The sequence below is a fragment of the Astyanax mexicanus genome, chromosome 10 (assembly GCF_023375975.1).
Source record: "Astyanax mexicanus isolate ESR-SI-001 chromosome 10, AstMex3_surface, whole genome shotgun sequence".
Classification (NCBI taxonomy): domain Eukaryota; kingdom Metazoa; phylum Chordata; class Actinopteri; order Characiformes; family Acestrorhamphidae; genus Astyanax; species Astyanax mexicanus.
In genome coordinates this window covers 38087643-38111652 of record NC_064417.1, presented here as the reverse complement: position 1 = coordinate 38111652, position 24010 = coordinate 38087643, and the positions used below count along the sequence as shown (strand labels likewise).

At 39.0% G+C, this 24010-nt stretch overlaps 1 protein-coding gene across 1 annotated transcript in view; it reads left to right on the top strand.

Annotated features, from left to right (window-relative positions):
- Positions 1-24010, top strand: part of slit3 (slit homolog 3 (Drosophila)) — a 228618-nt gene that overhangs the window by 116163 nt on the left and 88445 nt on the right. The window contains exon 6 of the mRNA XM_022684066.2: positions 14473-14544. Coding sequence (XP_022539787.2) covers positions 14473-14544 — 72 coding nt within the window. The remainder of the gene's footprint in view (positions 1-14472; positions 14545-24010) is intronic.

Genomic DNA, 24010 nt, shown 5'->3' with positions numbered 1-24010 from the left:
AATCAATTAATCAGTATACTTCAATAAGATAGATGTCTTCAGGATATTGCACTGAGTAATGTTTCCCAACCTCTCGCAATTACACTAATGGACTTTGACAAATTTATGCTCTTACTAACACGTCCAGGAGCTGCTTTTGCTATTTTGCTGTTCGCTGCTAGTTGTGTGGCTGGAAGCTGAAGCTGCAGTTGGCGATTAATTGTGTAATTAATTAACGTATCAGTTTGTGGACTAATCTAAGAGCTTGTCTATGCCTGTATGTACTGTATCTATTTAGTTTTAATTAAATGCTTTCTCAGTTTGACTGAATGAGATCCGTATGTAGCTACATAACTTTTAGTAACATCATCAACTAGTTTAGTTGTTACCGGTGTATTATACAGTATACTGTATAACTGATTAAAAGCACACTAGAATGTCAAACTGTATTTTTATTGGCATCATCGAATAATGAAAGTTATTGGAACTGGAACTACAACTGGGGCTAACACTGTTGTCTTTAACTTTATTAGAAAATCTGACAAGGCCAAAACAGAGCTGTGGAATAGGCCAATTCTAAACCCCCACAGTTTCACTCAAAAACTTATGCGAATGTCCAAAAGAGCAAACAGTGCTTCACATGAAGTTTCAGTTTCATTTTCTGCAGCATCACAGGAACTATCAAGGAGTTTTACTGTCTTCAGCTGAGATTATTAATGACAATGCATTCATTATATTGTTTGCGCCCCTGGTTGCAAACAATATAACTTTAGAACTTTAGAACTTTTTTATTTTCCTTTGACTCTGCAATCCTTTAACCTCACCTGTGGTCATCTTCAGCCATTTCTTTAGGAATCACCTTAAATATTAATAAATATTAAGTTTCATCACTGAAAAACTTCCCTCACTGCTGCCATCCATTGTTCCTTGAACAAGCAAATGTTGAGTTGGATTTCTGTGAAAGTAAAAGTCAAATAAATTCTGATCTGGCTGATCAGACTGAGTTCCATTGTCCTAAATCGGACATGTGAAGGATTTCAGAAGCACATATGAAAATAGCTTAAATCAGAACGAACTGAAAATGTCAGATTCAGTGTTTTTGGCTGTTCCCACTGCCACACAAAGCACAGCTCAGAGAGTTGTGTGAGCACAGCCTAAGATCCTAAAAAAATTACAATATAACACATCTGACCACCCTCTGTGACCACCTCCAAATGTGGTTTGAGTGATCCGATCCTAATCCAATCTCGATGCTTCCTGGGTGTGTTTACTATGCAGTCAAATGAAATCCATTTGTCATCTAATGGCTGAAAACACAGGCTGATGTAAGACGTAAACAGCCTGCTGGCAGCTCTCTGGCTTAACATAAGCTACAGAGTCTGAGACAAACGTTATAGATTTCACTTTTTTGAGCCAATATTGTGTCAAACATCCACATTGACCCTTTTGTTCCTAATGGACATTGATAACTTTATCAGCAGCAGCCTTAAAGACAACCAATACATTGACAGAAAATGGACACAAAAGCGTGCACAGATGGGGCTTATCTACATCTTCATCTGAACCGTGCTCTTTTGCTAAAAGAAGAAATATCTGCTTTTAAAAGCTCAGTGTTTCTGCTGGATGGAGGGAGCGCATGTTCTGGAAGCTAGCATTCTCTATCGCTCACCTACAACAATAAACAGTACATTCCCCAAGTCCAGAACCCGTCTTCCCTTCTCCGGGTCAGGGCTGGAGCCCAAGTCCAGCTTATCGATAATTTGTCCTAATGAACGGAGAACGCGATTGTTAAGGTTACATGTAATGGGCCACTTCCTCTGTTTTATAGTTAAAGATCAGCTGTGGTATGTGGCCTCGGCGTGCTGCTGTGTTCACTTCCAGGCCTGGGTGTGGGATGCGATGTGATGCGGTGCATTGCGGTTCTGGAAGGTTTCCTGCTCTATCTGATGGAGGTCATGTTCGGAAAGGTGGCTCATGGGTCAGTACAGTCCTGCTGAGCCGGTACTTGGTGTTCTGAAGCTTGCCTCTCCCTGGTTCTCCAGCCTTACTACAGTCTACTACATGTCAGGAGTATTTACAGTCATGTAATACAGTGGTGCTTGGACTAGATGAACCCAGATTTTCATCTTAAAAGTGAGAACAGAAGCAAATTGAAGCAAATGCAGCAAAAATATTAGACATCCTCCTTGTTTCTACACCCATTATCCATTTTTTAAGCACCACTGAGCGTTTAGGAGGAGCACTATGTAGTTTATATTTACAAATACAGACTGCACTAAAGAAATGATGCATAACATTTAAGTTTCGCAACTTTCTGCATTTGCTTTTTTGAAGTAAATTTAATTTCATGTAAATTTAAGTAACTTCAACTCGGTTTCAAGACTTAAATGTTACATAGAGTAAATAAGTCAATTGAACTTTAGTTAATCCTTTCTTTTATTAAACTTTACTTCATTTATTTTTACTAAATATTTTTTTTTCTTTTAGTGACCTTTACTTACTTTCTGCATAAAATATTACCTAATTACAATTACTTAATTTATACAATATTATTATGTATAATTTTAGTTAAAACTAAAAAGAATGTATTACATGCCATCCATGTGTTGAGACATTGTAATATGTGTGTTTTATCTAAAAATATTTAAACTTGAGGAATTATAATATATTATGTATCATAAATAATTTAAGTAATATAAATTAAGAAATTGTAATTAGGTAATATTGTATGCAGAAATTAAGTAATGTTTAATAAAAGAAAGGATTGACTAAAATTCTGTTCACTTATTTACTTTATGTAACATTTAAGTCTTAATTCTGAGTTGAAGTTACTTAAATTTATCTGAAATTAAATTTACTTAAAAAAAGCAAATGCAGAAAGTTGCAAAACTTTTTTAAAGTAAGTTTTACACATCATTTTTTTTTCAGTGTGTAGTGCTTCATTATCCTTCTTTCACCCTGTTCTTTAATGAAGAGGAACCCACTAGACCACCACAGAGCAGCTTTTATTTGGTGGTGGGGTCGTTCTCAGCACTGTAGTGACACTGTTATTATGTTGGTGGTGTTATGGCTATGCTTGTATGGGTTGATCAGATACATACAGCAGTGCTGCTGGAGTTTTTAAACACTGTGCTACAATCACTGTCCTTCACTCTATTAGACACACCCAGCTGTTCCACAATGTAGATGTACAGTCAGAGACAGAAGCTTATCTCTTGCTGCTTAGTTTGTGTTGTCTACTAGGCAGTCTAGTATAAAACAAAGAGGGAGAGAGACCATCAGACAGACAGACAGACAGACTGCTTGATCATCTGCTTGCTTTTGACAGCCTGTACAACCCCAGCTCTTTAGTGGTATTGACAGTTTGAGCTGAGGAAAAGCGACTGCTTTTATACCAGAATAGAGAAGCCTATTCCCTGCTGTCGGGGGTCTGAGATTCATGGCTAAGATGATCATTTTCATTAGCTGATGGTGTGCTTGTGCAAGGTAATTGCATTTGTGTGTGTGTGTGTGTGTGTGTGTGCGCACGCCCTCGCCTCTGGTCAGATTCAGTTAACAGAGTGTCACTCCCATCTCTGACCTCAGTGACCTCCGTCAAATGATTCCCTGCCTGTAGGCATATCCTTACTCATCTGCATGAGCCACTGGGTCTCTGCACACAGACACACACACACACACACACACACACACACACACACACATTTCAATTACTTCAGTGGGTGTTTAAAGACTGCTCAGTCCACTAACACACATCTATGTTTGGTCCATATATAGATGGTCCGTTATAGATGCCTTATAGATACTGAACTAACATTTAACCGTATGTCTATTAAAAGCAATTGAATTCTAAGATAAAAATAAAAAAAAATCTCTTTTGAATGTGAAACTACACCTAAGAAACTCTACACATAAGATCTAGGGTTTAGATTTTTAGGTTTAGTTTAGATTAGAAATAGCTTTTACATTCAGCTTAGGGTTACATTGCATTTAATAGAATTGTAGTCTAATGTTAGTTGAAAGTTCATCTATGAGGCATATACAGCTCTGTAAAATATAAGAGACCACTTAAAAATGATGAGTCTCTTTGATTTTACCAAATTAAAAACCTCAGGAATATAATCAAGAGAAAGATGGATGATCACAGCCATCAAACCAAGCTGAACTGTTTGAATTTTTGCACCAGGAGTAAAAGCATAAAGTTATCAAAAAGCAGTGTGTAAGACTGGTGGAGGAGAACATGCCAAGATGCATGAAAACTGTGATTTAAAATCACAAGTTTATTCCACCGAATATTGATTTCTAAACTCTGGAAATGTAATGAATATGAACTTGTTTTCTTTGCATTATTTGATGTCTAAAAAGTCTGCATTTTTGTTATTTCAGCCATTTTTCATTTTCTGCAAATAAATGCTTTGAATGACAATATTTGTATTTGGAATTTGGGAGAAATGTTGTTCGTAGTTTATAGAATAAAACAACAATGTTCCTTTTAATCATATACTATACTTATAAATAGCGGAGAAACTGATTCAGAAACTGAAGTGTTTTTTCTAGAGCTGTATAATGTTTTAATTTTTCTATGAATTAGTCTATTTTGCAGAAGGCCAGTTCTGTCTAGGTTAATTCAAATCAGTGCTTGGTGGATGGATGATACGTAGGAAAGCTCCTCTTTACTTGACCGTTGAGTGGATAATCTGCTTATTCATTGTTTCTTCCAAAAAAACTGTTGAAGAAAGTTTTTCCTGTTTTTGTCTGAGTAATAGTCTCCATTGTCCAGGGACCATTTACTACTAGAGTTTGGGACCATTACTAAAAGGATTTGATTGCATTTAGCGACAAGATCATTAGTGAGGTCAAGATGTTGGATAATCACAAGCCCACCTCATCCCAAACTCCCAAACTCATCCTAAAAGATATCGGGTTTAGCTCCATCATTTCAGAGAACACAGTTCTTCCACTGCTCCACAGCTAAATTCTGGAGTTGTTTATACCATACCCATCTTCTAGCCAATGAGTGCTATTAGGCACAATTAGTTTTGGCTCTAGAAAGTTCTAATCTATTGGCAAAGCTTCTCCACAGGGGAAAAAAATCCTTTTTTCCTTTGTTTATTTGGGAATTTCATCATGAATATTTTACACAAAATAAAGAATGTAAAAAAAAAAAAACAAAATAGAAATGAAGGTGATAGATAGGGATGACAGGGAAACTACTGAAACTTCCACCACTTGTTTCCTACTGCAAAATTAAAGAAGTGAATTCATACAGCGAACTATGGCGGATGAGCTACACTAGCATGACATTTTTGTCAAGCTAAGCAAAGAAGGACTGGATCTTTTTTTTCCAGCAGTGGCTCAGGAAGGAGAGGAGAGGGGAATTAAAAAAGGAGAGGGTTGTATCCCACTTCCACTTACTGTACTCCCACCCGCCCGCCCCCCTCCTCAGCGCTCAGCAAGGTGACTCCTGATTTAATTGCTGAAATAGTCCAGCCTGTGGTTTTTTAACCGGAGGAGCGGAGAAGAAAAAATGGACAGGCGCTGGTCCAGAGGCGCATTGATTTTTTTTCATATGCTTTCTGTGTCTTAATGTCCTACTGGCGTACTGGCCAACAGCAGCTCAGATCGACTGTGGAAGCGGAGTTGATTCTCTTGCTCCCTCTCTCTCTCTCTTTTTTGTTCTCTTTCGTAACCTTCCTCACTTCTCCTCTGACCACTTTTGCTTGAGTCAGCATCCCAGTCCTCTATTCATTGAGAGGCTATCTGGCTAATATGGACGTCAAGATGCCTTTTGCGACTAACGAGCGCAGCGTTGTTTGCACTCTGCTTAGCCCAGGACCATATCTTTGTCTGTGTCGTGTTAACAGTGCAGCCAGGCAAGCTTTCCGCATGCAAGTCTATCTCTCTCCGCTATACTATGCTGGTTTAAGACAATCCTGCACACACACACACACACACACACACACTGTCATACAAGTAATAATAAAACCGAACACTATGTCACTATTATACGCATCTGCCAGCTCTGTAGGCCTAGCGTTGCGTTATGTTTTCTATAAGTTGGCGATTAATAGCAAACGAGGCCTGTGCGCATCCATCCTGCTGACATTGTTATTCACAGAGTGCGAATGGAGCGTAAGAGCTGCATGAATTGCCTGCTCGCCGTGGGCCGAGGTCGCTCTATCACCTGCAGCAGAGAGGTGTGATTGAGGGAGCTCTGGTTGAGGAAAGAATGAACGGGTATAACTCAAGCTGCGCCACTGTCCGCTTTATTACATCTCCATGTACACACACACGCAGAGGAACCCACGCGTGCCTTTTTGTGCCATTATGGGAAACGCTGATCTGGGGGCTCGTAAAGCAGAAAAAGGCTCTTGGTGTTCTACCCAGAATGCCTGAGTGAGGAAGAGAGGGAGAGACAGAGAGAGGGAGGGAGGGAGTGGGTGATAGAGTGAGTTATGAACTAGGGGCCGAGGGGCAGTCACGGCCTGCTTTACGAGCAGCCACACCTGCCGGACGTGTCGCTGCAGATGGCTCGGCTCAGCGTTTTACACACGCTGCCACTTCTGATCTGCCGCGCGCTTTACACGCTCGTGGCAGGGAGTTAAACACTACAGCAGAGCTTAAGGATCAAAGCCATTGTCGGGATACTTCTGTGTGACTATGGCTAAAACAGCTATATAGAATATATATATAGAGCTAATAGTATATGGGATACCCTATTCTAGTTATTATGCTTCCTAATCCCAGTCGTAATCTAGTATAAACTATACATTTGATAGTAGAGTGGTGGAGCACTGTTCTACTGTGCAGTTATACCACTCAACAAGTATGGTGTGTTTTAAAAATTAGTGCTGTGGACTGATAAAGCTAAGGTTCATATGTTTGTAAAAATTTAGATGTTTGGTCCAGGTTGTTACATCCTATCATCATCACCTACGTGGGCTGCGCCTTTTTATAATCCCTAGACAATGATTGGTTTGTAAAGGAGTGTGTGTAAATTTGGTGAATTGTCTTTTCAGGTGTCATGCCTAATTCTGAGTCCCTGTAAGAATAAAGCACATTGTAATAGATTACTATTAGATTCATTTTATTTATATTTGTAAATAAAGGTTTATCTATAGTCACAGTAGATCTAGGGGTCACAAGCATAATGTTTAATAAGCACTAATTCTTCTGCTGTTGTTTGATTGGGGATGATAGCCTGCTTTAACTGTAGCCAGTCAGAAACTGATCTGGATGAAGACCATCTAATGTGGCCAGATCATATTTTTGTCCTTTTGTTTGGACTGGGGTCTGCAGCACCTTTCATACCTGCTGCTTTTCATTCAGACCAAAGTAAAAAGTCAGAAAGTTGTGACCAGACATGGTAGGTGTGAAAGCACCACAATGAGCAGCAGGTGTAGAAAAAAGTTCAGATATTCATTACAAGAACCCATTTCCAACTGTTAAGCATGTGGGTGGATTGGCTATGCTTCTACCTTGGGTTGTAGTCTGTGGTACAGAGGAAACCTTGATTGTTCTGGTAGAAGGAAAAGTCAATTTATCCAACATCACACTATGTCTAGAAAAATCTGAAGTCGCAAAGAGGATGGCTTAGCTCCTACAGCTCCTCCTAATGACACCTCAAACTACACAATTGACTACTTCAAGAGAGCTGTGCATTTAAAGTCCAAGTCCAAGAATCAACTCCATCATTTTTAGAAAAATGGGTAAAAAACCTCTCGAACTGAAAGAATCTGACAGGGATCCCCAAATTTTGCATATCACTGTGCATAGAAAGCATATCTGTAAGACTAAATCGAATGCCAGGTATACCTTTGCTACTGTGTTAGTAAGCATGACTTCATGCTCATCTCCCCTAGATCCACTGATAGCCGTGTTAGCCTTCTAGCTCCAGGAAGCAGCCATGCAGCACGAGGCTGAGATCTCGCCTCCGTTTTGCTGCCTCGGCTGATGGACGCTGATGGCGTCCGTCCCCAGATGAGGTGTAGGACTGCTGGTTAGCATCAGGAATCTTTGACAGATTGATGGTGGGGTGCCGGGAGCGGGGGAGTGGGGGCCCGGGACGGCTTCCTCTCTCGCCCCCTCTCTCGACCCTCTCCAGATGGGCCACTGGCAGTGCAGGAGCATCAAACTGCCAATACGGCTCATGCCTGCAATGATTAAAGGCCAATGTAATTAGAACCAAGGAAATTAAATTTGGGACTTCCATTCCCCACCATGTCCCACCTTAGACACACACACAGACGTAGACACTGTACATCCATAGACATATGTACACACACCAGGCCATCAGCCACGCACGAATTAGCAGTGATTATTATCTTAGTTAAATATGGAAATAGCCTAGCATGACTCAAGTGAGCATTTTAGCCTTGTTATCCCAGATAATGACACTGGGGCTTTGCAGATGTTTCTTAGACCAGCAGGGTTTTTCTCAAAACAAAGGTTCATTAGACAGTATGGTCTGTGTATTATGTGGAGGTTGTTAAAATATCATATTAGGACCAAAAGAGATTTTATATGTTCTTGGTAAAGTATATGAACGGTGTTAGTATGAACTTGCTTTTTAGTCCATATATACAAAAACTACTGTAAAAGATGTCGTTATAACCCACAGTGGACAGCACTGTGAGTGATAGTGATCGTCTGGCTAGAATTGTTCATGTAAAAAAACACGCATATCCCAGAGATCAGTGCAGCATTCTTTAGCTTCTATGTCATATCAAATCAAATTAATTATAAATATAGAGTGCTTTTTATGACTGATATTGTCGCAAAACAGCTTAACAAAAATGTGAAAGCAGAACAAAGAATCAGACAAAAACATTAAACATACAATACGGACCCCCAGAACTCCCTCAGAGCTGGAGGAGGAAAAACCCTAGGAGGAACCAATGCTCATGTGTACCTTGTGCTACTATCACATATACTATCACATGTACTATTAAGGCTAATATATAGGACATATAAGACAACTTATATAAGACAACTTATAATACAGTCATTATACATCCACATAGGTATAAAATATTTTAAGATGAATAGTGGCACACTCTGTGAATGCAGTTAGAAAATTGTTAGAAATAGTTCTAAACATCTATTGTAACTTCGATGTAAACGATAGAGTGAGCAACCTGTCCAAGGCAGGTGGTGTAAACTGGGCAGTGGGTAGCTCATCAGAGACTTCCATCAGTCAGGCCAGACAAGTGACAAGAGAACCAGAGGGTGGAACATCCATCGGTATAAGGCCAGACAGATGGGCAGTCAGTAACTCAGAGGAAGACAGAGAAATGGATTTAGTTTTGACTGGATTTTTAACAGACTATATGCAACATAGTTAGAGTGTGGCTATCAACTCCAGCAGTCTAAGGGAAAAAGCTAGGACATGGCAGATGTCATGTGACACACTATTTATACAGTGTCACATACATTTGACATTTTGGTGTATATGTTGTACACTATTTGCCATTTAAGCTTACAGTACAGTACAAGCCAACCATTAACTTAGAAGTTGTAAGAAATGTGTTCTAATCTGGAAAACATTTTTTTCAACAGGGAGGACATTCAGAACTGTGCTTGTTAACTGTACTGTACATACAGCTCTGGAAAAAAATAAGAGACAACTTAAAAATGATGTTCTTTTTTTATTTTACCAAATTGAAAACCTCTGGAATATATAATCAAGAGGAAGATGGATGATATCAAGCCATCAAACCAAGCTGAACTGCTTAAATTCTCGCACCAGCAGTGGCATAAAGTTATCCAAAAGCAGTGTGTAAGACTGGTGGAGGAGAATATGCCAAGATGCACGAAAACTGTGATTAAAAACCAGGGTTATTTCACCAAATATTGATTTCTGAACTCTTAAAACTTTATGAATATGAACTTGAGGTCTAAATGCTCTGCATCTTTTTTGTTATGTCAGCCATGTCTAATTTTCTGCAAATAAATGCTTTAAACGACAAAACCTTTATTTGCAATTTGGGAGAAATGTTGTCTGTAGTTAATTTAGTTCATGTTCATTTTACTCAATTATATACATATAAATAGCAAGTGCTCTTTTTCCAGAACTGTATATTAGTCTTGAAGGCACAGTAACAAAACAAAGCATGCACTGTTTTTGCATTGTAAAAGGAATGTCCTCTAATGTGCACATATTGTTCTTATAAAACTCAGCAGATACATATATCGTCTACATCATTTGAACATAACAACTGCCTTTGTGACTGCAGTTTTTTTAACAACTAACCTTTAGCCACACTGACAATAAATGGATAAAGTTTGACACAGTCCTTCTTTACACATTATACAGTATTATGTGTACATTTCATTAGAAATGGACCAGCAGGAATGCTGCAAACAACAGGAGCTTGAAATAAATCCTAATTACATTAACTTACATTAATTTTAAGACCTTTGTGGCCATCTCTTTTAAATTTGAAGGGTTTTCTGGTAACAGTAAAGAAATATGATTTTTTTTTTAAAGAATTATCTATCAAAGCTTCTTTATACAACTGAAAGAGTGGTTCTTTTATGGCTCCACTCCAAAATACCCTTCTTTACTTTAAGAGTGTTAAGAGTGGTATTATATTGAGCTACAAAAGATTATTCATCCAAGTCATTCACTCAAAGCTAGAAATAGCAGCCTGGAAGTCTTCACTTATTATTTTGAAGACCCTCAGGCTGTCTACATTTTTTCTAGAGGGTCTTCATAGTTACTGACTCTTAGGGTTCAATTCTGACTCTCTGAGACGAGTGTCGTGTAACGTACATTTTTTTAGACACTCGTTTTGCTTAAGTGGGTCGATTACGTAGAATGTATGGGTCTGCCCTGAATGGAATTACAGTGGGCATTGCGCAGACCACCGTTTTAATTCAGCCCTGTACTTATTTCATCTCCACTGTGATAGAGAACGTTCTCGGCGTAAGTGCCGCCATTTGAATGGTCTCTGAGAATAGACGAGTCTCTGAGAGGCCGGTGCCATCTCCTCTTCACTTATGGAGATGAATGGGCGCCTTTTCAGGATGAAAAAGGAAGAGAATGAAAGCAGGAAGGAGCTGTGGTTGGGGGGCAGTATTCTAGTTTTATTACCCCCCACCATCTCTAAAGAGGTTAAAGCAGTGGGTCTGTCGCAGGTCAGATGTCACTGTAGCCTTTGAGCTGAACAAATGACTCAGGAGGGCCATTCAAAAGTCTTGCTCTTTTTGCGTCTCGCTCTTCTGTCCATCCATTCTTTTTTGGCTGGAGACGGCACGACGAGGGGCCGGGTGGTCATGGGTTGGGGGGGAAATGGGGAGGTGGGGGGGACACTTAGGCCTGCAAATTAAAGTAAAAGGAAAGAGAAGGGAAGAGGAACGAGTGAGAGCGTCCAGCGTCGTGACCCAGCCTGATTTACCAGCCCCCCTCTCCTTTAATGAAATTGTTTCAGTGACAGAGCCGGTAAAAGCTCGTAATGGATTGGGTGCTCTAATGTAATGAAATTACTCCCTTTCTGACTTAAAAAAAAGAAAAAAAGAAAGCGCAAGAGAGGGGGAGGATGGATGGAGAGAACGAACGAGAGAGAGAGGGAGGAGGAGGAGGGGGGAGATTGGGGAGAGGGGGAGAAAATGCAATTAATATTTACAGAGAGTTGACAGACGGGGTGGGCCGCACTATAGCCAGCCTGCTGTTCACTCTCCTTCTGTCTCACTGCCCCTCTCTCTCTATCTCTCTCTCTTTCTCTCCTCCTTTTTCTTGCTCTATCCTTCTCTTTTTATTACCTGCATCTTTCTCCATCTCTTAATCCACTGCATTCCTTTCTTTGTTTCCTCTGCGTCTCTCCATGCACTGTCCTGTCTCCCTCTCTCTTTCCCTCTTTTGCCCTATAGCCCTACAGCAGCACAACTAGTGCACCATGATGGCGCTTTGTCTCTCTCACTCTTTCTACTGCTCTCTCTCTCTCACTCTCTCTTTTTCTCCCATCTTTCTCTTTCTCACTGTCCCCCTCACTCTTTCTTAATCTTAATCTGTTTCTTTCTTGCTTTCTTTTTCTGTTCTATATCCCCCATTCTTTTTTGAGACAGAAAGTAAGTCGGGGTAAATGACTCGTTCAGTGTAGAAAGTTTTCTCTTTCATTCTCACTTTTTCTCCTGCTCCCTCTTACTTTTTCTCTCTTTTTTTGTTCTGTGTGTCTCTCTATTTCTGTCTATATTTATTCCCTTGTTTTTTCACCCCTCACTCTTTACATCTTTATTTCCATTTACCTTTTTAACTCTGTCTTACCCCATACTTTTTACACCTCCCTTTCTCTTTCTCTATCTCTCTTTATTTTACCTCATACTCTTTATTGTGCTGTATCTCACTCCCTTTATCTATCTCTCTCCCTCTCTCACTTTTTACACCATACTCTTTAAACTGCTCTCTCCCACTTTTCTTCTCTTTATATACAGTATATCTCTATCTCTCCCTTTTTTGCCCCACACCACCTGTGCTGTATACTGTCCTTTCTATCTCTCTCTTTCCCTCTATCTCTCTCTTTCTTTTACCTGTTTACTTCACACACTTTCCACTGTTCCTTTTCTCGCTCATATTCTTTACACTTTTGTATCTGTTTCTCTCTCAGTCTGAATCTCTCTCTTATTTACCTTTTTACTCCTCTGTACTTTTACAACCTCTCTTTCTCTATCTCTCCATCTTTTATATCTTTATTTCATACACGTTACACTGCTCTCTCCCTCTCATTTACATATTTACCCCTCTATACTTTGACACCTCTCTTTCTCTGTCTATCTCTCTTTCTTTTATATCTTTACCTGATACATATTACACTGCTCTCTCTCTTTTATTTACCTCTTTTCCTCTCTATACTCTTACACCTCTCTTTCTCTGTCTATTTCTGCTTCTTTTATATTTCCAAATCATACACATTATACTGTTCTTTTCCTCTAATTTGCATATTTACCCCTCTATACTTTATACATTATACATTATACTGCTATCTTTCTCTCTCTTTCTCTCTTATTTACCTCTTTCCTCTCTATACTTTTACATCTCTCTTTCTTTGTCTATCTCTCCTTGTTTTATATCTTTACCTTATACACATTACACTGTTCTTTTCCTCTAATTTGCATATTTACCCCTCTATACTTTTACACCACTCTTTATCTTTTTGTCTCTCCTTCTTTTATATCTTTACATCACACACATTACACTGCTCTTCCCCCCTTACTTACCTATTTACCTTTTTATACTGTTACACCCTTTCTTTCTCTATCTTTCCTTATTTTATATCTTTACCTCATTCACATTAAACTGCACTCTACCTTTTATTCACCTCTTTACCCTTCTATACTTTTACATCCTTCTTTTATATCTTTACCTTATACACATTACACTGTCCTCTCTCTCATATTCACCTCTTTATCCCTCTATACTTTTACACCTTTCTTTATCTGTCTATCTCTACGTCCTCTATATATCTTTACCTCATTCCCATTAAACTGCACTCTACCTTTTATTCACCTCTTTACCCTTCTATACTTTTACACCTCTCTTTCTTGGTCTATCTCTCCTTCTTCCTTTATATCTTTAAATCATACACATTACACTGCTCTCTCTCTCTCTAATTTTCCTCTTTACCCCTCTTTACATTTTTACACCTTTCCCTATATGCAGTACCTCTTATCTCTCTCTTCCAACACTACTTCCTCTCTCTTTCTATCACTATCTCATTTTCTCTTTCTGTCTATACCTCTTTTCTCTCTTTTCCTTTTTGTCCCTCATACTGTTAACACTCTCCATCTCTCTCTCTTTTTATAGAGTCTATCTGTTTAGTTTTCTCTCACTTTTATCTCTTTACCCATTTTTACACCTCTCTTCCTATTATATATATATATATATATATATATATATATATCTCTTCCTAATATAATATATATATTATATTTTCTCTCTTTATCTGTTTCTTCTTTGTCTCTTTTAATTCTTTACCAAATACTCTTTAGACCTCTCTCCCTCTGTATATATAGATCTATTTCTCTTTTTGCCTCGTTACCCCATGCTTTACACACTGTTTCCTTTCTTTCGCTCTCTCTCTCTGCCTCTTCACCTTCTTGCCCCCATACATTCATACAGTAGGATGAATAGAGAGTGGGGTGATGAGATGTATAGATAGAAGAGAGAGAGAGAGAGAGAGAGAGAGAGGGGTAGAGAGAAAGAGGGAGGGGAAAGGGTATGGTGGGCTATAGCCACAGACAGGCCACTTCTATTCATTTGGTCCTTGTCCCTGACTGCAGGGAGAAGAGTGGAGGTGAGAGCTCAGCATGTGTGTGTGTGTACCTCCCTCCTGCAGACCCCCCCCCCCCCCCTTACCATCACCACTCCTCCTCCCCATCCACACCCCCCCTACACACCACCCCACCTCCCCATCCTCTCTCTCTCCCTCTCCCTCTCTCCCCCTCTCCCCCACCCGCTTGTCTGCAGACCTGCCGCTGACTCCTGTCTCTCATCTGCAGGCAACTGGACAGCAACCACATCAGCTGCATCGAAGATGGAGCCTTCCGAGCCCTGCGCGATCTGGAGATCCTGTGAGTTCCCCCTCCTGCCTGCCTTCTCCACTCCTCTCTCAGCTTTATCTCTCCTCTCCTCTGCTTTCATCTCGTCCTTTCATCGCTCTGCTCTTCTTTTATACTCTCTTCTTTTTCTTCTTTTTCTTCTCCTTCTCTCTCTCTCTCACACACACACACAGAGCGAGAAAGAGAGACAGAGAAGCTCACTTTACTGCTCTGCTCTTTCTTCTCTTTCTTTCTTCCTTATTCCTGTCTTTTTTCTCTTATTGCTTTTCCTCATTCTTTTATTGTTATCTTACATTGTTCATCCTTAGCTGTAGGTATACTGTTTCTCTGCTTGTGTGTGTGTGTGAGAGAGAGAGAGAGAGAGAGAGAGAGATTGTGTGTGTGTGTGAGTGTTTCGCCTTGACCGTTGTCGAAGGGCAAAGTGTGTTGCATATCAAAGTGCAGTGTACCTGCGGCACAGTGGCAGTGTCTGTGTCATCCTGACCAATCTGTTGCCACCACAGTGTGTGTGTGTGTGTGTGTATGTGTGTATGTGAGTGTGTGTGCAGGAGAGAAAAAGAAAGAGAGAGTGTGTTTGTATGTGTGTGTGTGTGTGTGTGTGTCGCTGTAATGACTGTGCGACAGTGAAAGTTGCTCGTTTGTCATCCTGTGCTGCATTGTGCTTGCATTGTCGTCTCCACCAAAGAGGTTCCGTCGCTCCTGCCGACTTTTCTCTTGTTCTAGCTCTCTCTCTTTCGCTCTCAGTGTGTGTGGAGCACTTTTTTAAAACAGCACTAAGGTTCTACTACTGTCTTATGTGTCTCTGTCTGTCTGTCTACCTGTCTGTCTGTCTGAGTTTGTGTGTTCTAAGTCTTTCTACTTCCAGTCCAGAGTTGTAGCCTGTTAGCGCCAGTCCTCCCTGTTGCACCGCTAGCTAATATCGCTAGCTATCAGTGCTGCTGGCAAATAACTTCTCAGTCTATGAGGACTGCTAATGCTGATTAGCGCATCGTTTAACCTCTGTAACCTCCAGCTGCTTCCATAACTCGAGAACTAGCAAATACTTCTCTAGTATGAGCTTAGAACAAGTTCTTTCCATGTGCTGCTGCTCAGCCAAGCACAGTCGGGCAGAAAAAATAGCTGCTATACAACCATGCAGTAAGACGGAAGATTGCGTGCTAAAAGCCTTAGCTTGTGAGAAAAAGAGAGAGAGAGAGAGAGAGAGAGAGACAGCAGTAGGCAGTGAACGCCGCAGCCCCATCCATCAGGCCGGTGGCAGAGTGCTAAGTGCCAGCCTCATCCCCCAAACGAGCAGCCCTCAGTGAACGAGGGGGGGGTAGTCCAGCCCCCATGTCCATTTATCCGCGGCACCCGAGCAGCACGGTGGCATGGCACTACATCACTATTAGGCTGGGAGAAGTTTCTGAGGCGTTATTGAGGAGCCACAGAATGAGGAGAGACTGAGGGAGACAGGCAGAGAGACATGGAGAGAGAGAGAGACATGACATAAGACTGTGTCTCATTTATTCTAGGTCTGGCATTATAGGGTCAGCAGCTATATTACCCCCAAAATAGTGGTTATTCCAATTTTTGTATTAGCCATCTTTACCTGGTTTATAGTTTATAGTCTTCTCTATAACAATAAACCTTTTGAAACCAAAAAAATCCTTTAACTACTCAAAAACCTTGAATCTCCTTGAATCAGTTTGCAGATTTTTACCATATTAATATGAATCTGGCAGATGTTCACTATGTAATAATGAATGGATCAATATTAGTGCTCAGAAATGACTCCAAAATGTCTTCTGGTGCTTCTCAGGAGTTTAAGAGGTTAAAGTAGCTGAATACACTTATTTGAAGGGGTGTCTGGATAATTTTTGACACATAATTTTCTAATGTCATGCATTCTCAATGTTTTTGATTAAATAAATGGTAATTTATGTAGGTTTTCAGATTTTTAAATCCATCTCTGTAACAGAGGTTTTGTTACAGTCGTGCAAATACTTGTATTTAAATTTTCTAAATTCTAAAATTAGAAAATTATAATTTCTAATATATATATATATATATATATATATATATATATATATATATATATATATATATTTTTTTTTTGTTAACATAACATGAATTTAGTAGTTGTTCTTCACACTGTGTCCAAATTGTACAATGAATGAACCAAAAGAAATCTCTAAAATTATTTGGATTTAAAGTGTTTATCATTTACTCCTGTTAATTTGCCTTTTTTGACTGGGATAGTTTTTTGTCATTATATCGATGCTATACAAATGTTTCTACTTACAGTGTAGAAAGTGGAGACTAGTAATGGACTCATGTATAGTATATATGTGGTACATGGAGATTGATCATATGGGCAGAATAAAATGGGCATAACTGGTAATTATGCACTAATCCTTTTAAATACATTTAATACTTTTAGAATGAAAAGAAAACGATTAACTTGGAAGCTCACAAAAATACATTAAAAAAATTATATATATAAAAAAAAACGCCATGTGGCGAAAAATAAAAATGAATGAATGGCTGTGCCTGGACCAGTCTCTGCTTTTCACTGTAGACTAAACCAGTTGGACAATTAATTCTTTACTATTATGCAGATGGACTAAAAAAAAATAGGAATCAATAGCACTTGTTGGAGAAGCTACATTTCAATAGATTTATATCAGGTATTCACATTATCCATTAAGTTTAATTTGAGTAATCATGACAGCCCTTTTCACTTTCAACTTATTACTTTCACTAAAAAAAATACTTTTCTCTAAAAATGGCCCTCATGCTCACCCTAAAAAAATAATAAGTTCTTCCAGTGTTCTTCAGTAAAAATGTCTCAGTGACAGCTCACAGATTTATTGATTGACTAACACTTTTTTGCTTTTCCTGGTTTCGATGATTCATCTTTATGATGGGAAACCTCTTGGAAATTGTTAAATTCCGTATTATATACAAGCTATTTTACTTAGACTGTAGAAATTAGAGACTAGTAATAGACAAATATAGACATAAAACATGAAAAAAATTCAGTAGACATAACTGATCCATACACAGCCTTTCAAAGAGCCATAATACTTTAAAGCTCACAAAAAGACATCATTAAAACATTATAAAAACACCACACCACATGTGGTGGAAAAAGAAAAAAACATAAATGGGTGACCATAGACTAGACTCTTCCTCCGTCTTAATAAAGACAAGACTACTGAGAGAATTGAAAATATGCTTTATTATTATGCAGATGGACTACAAAACAAATCAATAGTTCAGTCAGACTAAACTGAGTAATTGTGACAGTTCTTCTCACTTCATCCTCCATCCATCGTCTTTTGCTTCTGAAGTTGCACACTCAGCTATATTATATGTACTCAGCTATAGTACATTCTTTAAACAGCGGGGTTCCTCCAGGGTTCTTTGGTATGAAGTTTCTTGACCACTCGTTGAACCATTGGCCTCATTTTATTCTGTTACATGCTTCTTCTCAAGGCTCTTGTAAAATCCACTGATGTTTAACATCATAGACCTTTTTCCAAGCTTTATACAACCTTTTCTGAGCATTGACTAGTAATGGAAAAATATATATGGACAGATTGAACTGGACATAAGTTGACAGTGTGTTTGTACAGGCTCTGCTTCTGCTTCGCAGAACAGTGGAAGAATAAAAAAATGTTGTATATTATCATGCAAATCAACACTACTGGTCTGAGCAGGGTATGTTTCAGTTGATTTAAATAAAGATAAAGCCATAAATCAAATTTATTCAAGTAACCGTGACAGACACTCTCACAACTCATTTATATGATCAGTTAATTTGGACCCTTAAACAAGATTCTTTCAGAAACCTTTTAAAAATAAACTTTTTGTATGGGTTTTGTACAGTACAATAAAATAACTCCACTATGTTAAAATTAAAGTCAAAGATCCATTTTCCAGTATTTAAATAATAGTATTTGCTAAGATAGTTGAAATTTGAGACTAATAAACATGTACATATGGACAAATTTAGGTGGGCTTAAGTACACAGTGTGACTAGACTAGGCTCTGCTTGAAAAAATTGAAAAAAAAGGTTTATTATCTTGCATGTGAACTAAAACTAAATGAAGTAAAAACAAATCAATACTACTTCTCTAAAAAAGATGCATTTCAGTTTATTTTAATGAGATAATGTTGCAGCAGTAGTGTTGCATCAAATTTAATGAAGTAATTATGAAAGCTTTTTTTTAAGTTTGCGACTCGTAGCTTGTACACAGCTATATAATCAGCTATATTATTATGCACCTAAAAAGGGATTCTTCCAGGATTCTTCGGTGAAGATTGGATCTATGATTACTCACAGAACTATTTCGACAATTTTGATTGCTTAAATAGCCACATGGTTCTTCTTAGTGATGGGAAACGTGTTCTTCCTTCTTGTGAAGAATAATCTTTATTGTTCTGTACAGCACTGTGGACTCCCCTCTGTTGTTAAATAAAGTGAAGTGTGAGAATTGTTAAATATTCTTTATTATAATGCATAAGAACTAAAAACAAATCAATACCGCAGGTCTGAGGAGGTACGTATCAATTGATTTAAATGAGCTAGTCACCATCCATCAAATTCAATCGAGTTATCGTGACAGCCCTTCTCACTTCACCCTCAGTCTTTCGCTTAGCGTCTCTCTCTCTATCTCTCTCTCTCTCTCTCTCTCTCTCTCTCTCTCTCTCTCTCTCTCTCTCTCTCTCTGTACGCGCTCCAAGGCTAAAATGGCCTGATCAGGAGAAAAAAATCTGAGAGCACATGAGCGGAAAAGTGCGAGTGAGTCAGGAATCAATTTTCATTAATAATACAGAATATCCTCAGATTCCACCAAAGCCCATTACCAAATGCCCAGCCATGGAGAACAGGAGAATATGAATATTGGCCCCTACCCCGCTCCCCTCGCTGTGATTGAGCCATACATCCCGCGCGTATCAGGGGGGAATATATATATAAATATATATATCGCTCAGCCGATCATGATATGTTAACCCAGTGCATTGTAATCACCACCCTCCACGCTGCGTACCCTTTATGCATAATTTCAGACTCTCCTGGCCGGCCGCGAAAAGCAATTGCCTTTGACGTCTGCTTAAGCGAACGGCGGGAAAGTGCGGCGCTGGGGGACGCTTCTTTGAGCGTGTCATAGATCTGCTTTAGTGATGGCGAAAATGAGGGACGGCTCGTGCCCGCGCACACCGTCTACAGTTTTATCTTCTGGATTAATGCAGCGGTGGCTCTCGGAGGGAGCTTAATGAGTCCTTCCTTTGCCCTGCGCCGTGAGCACAGCTCCGCTGCTAACCTGCGCTAAAGATAGAGCCATCTACAGGGTGGTCTCGGACAGAATATTAAAGGCCTCATTCAAAAACAAGGGGTTTTAACACAAAGGGAGGCGCTGTACATTTACTGATGAGATGCAGGACGAACAGCTTCTATTGTTGTGATTTCCATAATGTTCTTATTAGAGGCATTTTACAAACAGGAATACTCCAGTGTAGGGTTGCAACGGTATGAGATTTTCACGGTATGATAACCGTCTCAGAAAATACCGCGGTATCACGGTTATCACGGTATCACAGTTTGTTACATATAATATTAAACTGACCCTTAAAGAAATTACAACAAAGGTTTATTGTTCAATTAACGATTTATTGTAGAAACCTGGAACAATTATAAATTTAATGTCTCCTTAAAAAAAAAAAGCTGTACACCATCAGGTGAAGGAAACCAGGTTTTTCCACTACTCTTAAGGGCATTAGGAGTGCATATATATCTAAAAAATATATATATATATATATATATATATATAAATATATATATATATATATATATATACACACACACACATACACACACGTTACACACATTACATGTCCTCTAAGAAGTAAAGATTCTGTATTTAAAATATTCAGTACAATTATTTAGGTTTAAATTATTTAATATCTGATAAACTGAGCCTGGGTCAGTGTCTGATCAACGACGTCGGTTTTACTGCCAAGTTGGTATATAACCAGATACTGCAGAAAGAGGGGATTTATTTCTGACATGATCCTCACAATAGAGATTTCTGTTTTAAGGCTTTCACACCGAGTCTGGTTTTAACATATGAAAAACAGAATTTCAGAAAATGAACGCATGTAAATGAATGGCGTCTTTCACATCCAGTCCGGCCAGGACCTTTACACGGACACGTGAATCCATCGCAGCACGCACTTCACGCCAGCACCTGAGTGCCCACATTTCGGATAACTCAGCGCTTTTGCGGGCGCTTACCGCAGGGGTTGTGCACGACTACAAAGAGGTTTTATTTAGGTTCAGATTAAAATTATAAACTAAACACATACTTTGCGCTGCACGGCGGGGTGGTGTTCTCGGAGACGGGAGAACAGGTTTGACGTATGTCCCCCTTTAGCTGTGACTTTATGGCCACATTGATTACAAATCGGATAACCATCCTCGGGTGCGTTCGGCGGGTATCCGAAATATTCCCACACTGCTGATTTTAGTTTAGCCTTTTTTTAGGCGGACGGAGATTTGTTTAGTCTGATGCACTTTCTGCTGTTCTCACCGCTGTGTGCTGAGTAGCTGAAGCGGAGCAGAGTTGCGCATGCGCGGGTTAATTTTGTCCGCTGGCTTGCGTTTTACCGGTAATAAGCAAACACACACGGTATGATAACCGTGCATTTTAATACCATGGTATACCGTGAAACCGGTTACCGCTACAACCCTACTCCAGTGTGCTTCACACCGATCACTGTGGGCCATACGGGCCATTACCAGTCATTATCACTCTGGCACATCTTCTGTACTCTGTAAAAAAAAAAAAAAGAACAGAAAACCGTTTAACTCTTAAATGGAAATACTTACAATATTGGCTTAAAAGATACAAAAAAAGTTGCCTTTAAAGTGATTTTTTTTTTAAAACTGGGATCTCATTTTGCTTATTTGTAATATTAGAGTAATATTAGTAATGCTATAAGGAATATTGAACTAACATTGCTAACAGAATCTCTTTAAAAAGTCTCTAAAATGCCATTTTTTCAATGGAAAGGAAAAAAACGTCTTAAATTTTATTCTACTAATGACTCATTTTTATCATTTGAGGCCATTTCTATTGGTTCATTCATAAACATTTGGACACAATATATGGCAACAAATAATATTTCACGTTTTAATAATACGTGCCAGATATACGTGCCTTATTTTTAAATACTGACCGTATCCAACTACTGAGAGTTTCCAGGGCATTGAATAGCTTGAACTCTTTTGTGAACTTCATCAGAAGGGTCACTTTGCGAGTACAGAGTGTCTGCTTTGATACGTGAGACCCAGAATGCCAAACGCTTTAGCTAATCACAGCCCTCATTAGAGACGTGTGTAAGTAATGACGCACTGCAGCAGGACCCAGGCCTTTCACGTGGCCTTTTGCGCATCTTGGAGGTGTTGGAGAAAGATCCGTGTGATCCACGTTTAAAAAAATGACCTACAGTGCAGAGAGCAGCTGCTTTAAAAGATACTAAGCAGAGTTGATCAGAGTTGATCAGAAAGAAGAGACAGTGCTGATTGAGCCCGAGCGACTGATGGGGGGCTGCAACCCAGGCCCTGCGCGTGATTTAACGCCTGCCAAGCTGTTCAGAATAAATGATTGGCTCTTTCTGGTGATGAATTGTAATGTATATTTAACATAACTGCGCTAATGACTGAACTAATGACTTCAAAGCTATCTCTCACCAAACCCCTCACCGACCACCCGCCCCCCGCCCCGCTGCAGGACATGCCTTGCATCCTAATGAACTGGAGAAAGTGCTGCGGCCAGCACAGTGATGAGTATAATACTTCATCTGCAGGGAGCGAGCCTCCGAGAGGCTTAACCCATGTAAGAGGGAGCAGAAATGTCGATAATTATTCATTACGCAGTGGCCAGCGGATACATAAGCAGACTCTTATTATGCTGAATTTCACCATGCACCAGATTTGGGAGTTGAAGGTACTTATTGGGATCATTCCTTTGCCACTAAGCGTAGTTATACAATGTTGTACTTTTTGAGATTAAGGCAATCTTTAGCTTCGTTTTAGGTTCAATTAAAATTCTCATTTGTATTTATTAGGGATGCACCGAAACCAAATACTGAATGCACAACACATTTTTTGCAGGTTTTCATTCATTTTGCAATTTGCATTTTAACCATTGCCTTAATTAAACAGCCTAAATGTGTTTTCGTCTCACTTAAAAAAAAAAAAAAATCAGTGCTTTACTAGTATTTAAATTTTTGCACAAGTGATCTTTTACTTACAACAGGGTTCGTACGGTCATAAAAAAAAAAAACTGTATACGTTTTGGAAAAATAAAAATACCCAGAATGTTTTGGAAAAGTAATGGAAATTTGCAATTTACAAATTTTTGGGTTTTCGTTTATCGATTTAGAAAATCTATTTTAAGCAAAATAAACAAAATACATCAGATCTTGGTTAATTCAATAATTTAGCACGACACAATGGAGCTCACAGAATCTGACACACATTTTATTATTAAAGATTGGGTGTCAACATTTTATCAGATTCATTTTAGACCTACTATAATTCATTTTAATTATAGTTTTAGTAGATTTTTTGTTTTATTGTCCATGTCTGCACTGATGTCTTAAAAATTGTATGGTCATGAAAATTTGCCTTAAAGCAATGAAAATAAAAAGTCATAAAAAATCATGAAAATTTGTTGAATAAAACGTGTATGAACCCTGTTATAAAAATAAAGGCTCTACTGAAGCTTCCACATTTAATTCCATTAGAATCGTAAGATGAGCAAAATTAAGATTTATCTATAAAGTAAAGGCGTCAACATCCTTCCATGTCTAGGTCGTCAATGTTGACTAAAATTTTCATTTTATAGCAATGCAAACATTAATTTATTTTAATGTAATATATTTTAATTAAGGGGTTCAGAACACTTATAATAACACAGTGTAAAGACTAGAGAATGACCTCACCTCTACTGTATAACTTGTGAGGTGGAACCTTGTGAGTGAGGTTGACATGAATGATGGTAAGGCGATGTGAGGAGTTTGTGAGTTAGTGAGATAGAAGGTGGCAGATGGATGAAGGTTGTGCAGGGATTTGTTATTCCTTCATTCACAGTGTCATTAGTGTGTGTTGTGGGAATACATCATAAGAGGCATTATTACCACCCCCAGTGGACAGCGCGGTGTGTGTGTGGTAATGATCGTGACCAGCGGTGTCTGGTTGGAATTTCCATGCATATAGACAAGTGACTCAGATAGGATTTACATCCACATTTATTTCAGGAAGCCCCACACTTACATCCCACAGGTCAGTGCAGCATTCTTTAGTGTCTATAGTACATGGCAAAAGTCATGGCACATGATATCAATCTCCCGTAGAATTTATTAAAACCGTATTAAAACCAGAGTAATTACAGCTCATATTGTTACAGAACCACAGTTATAGGCATGA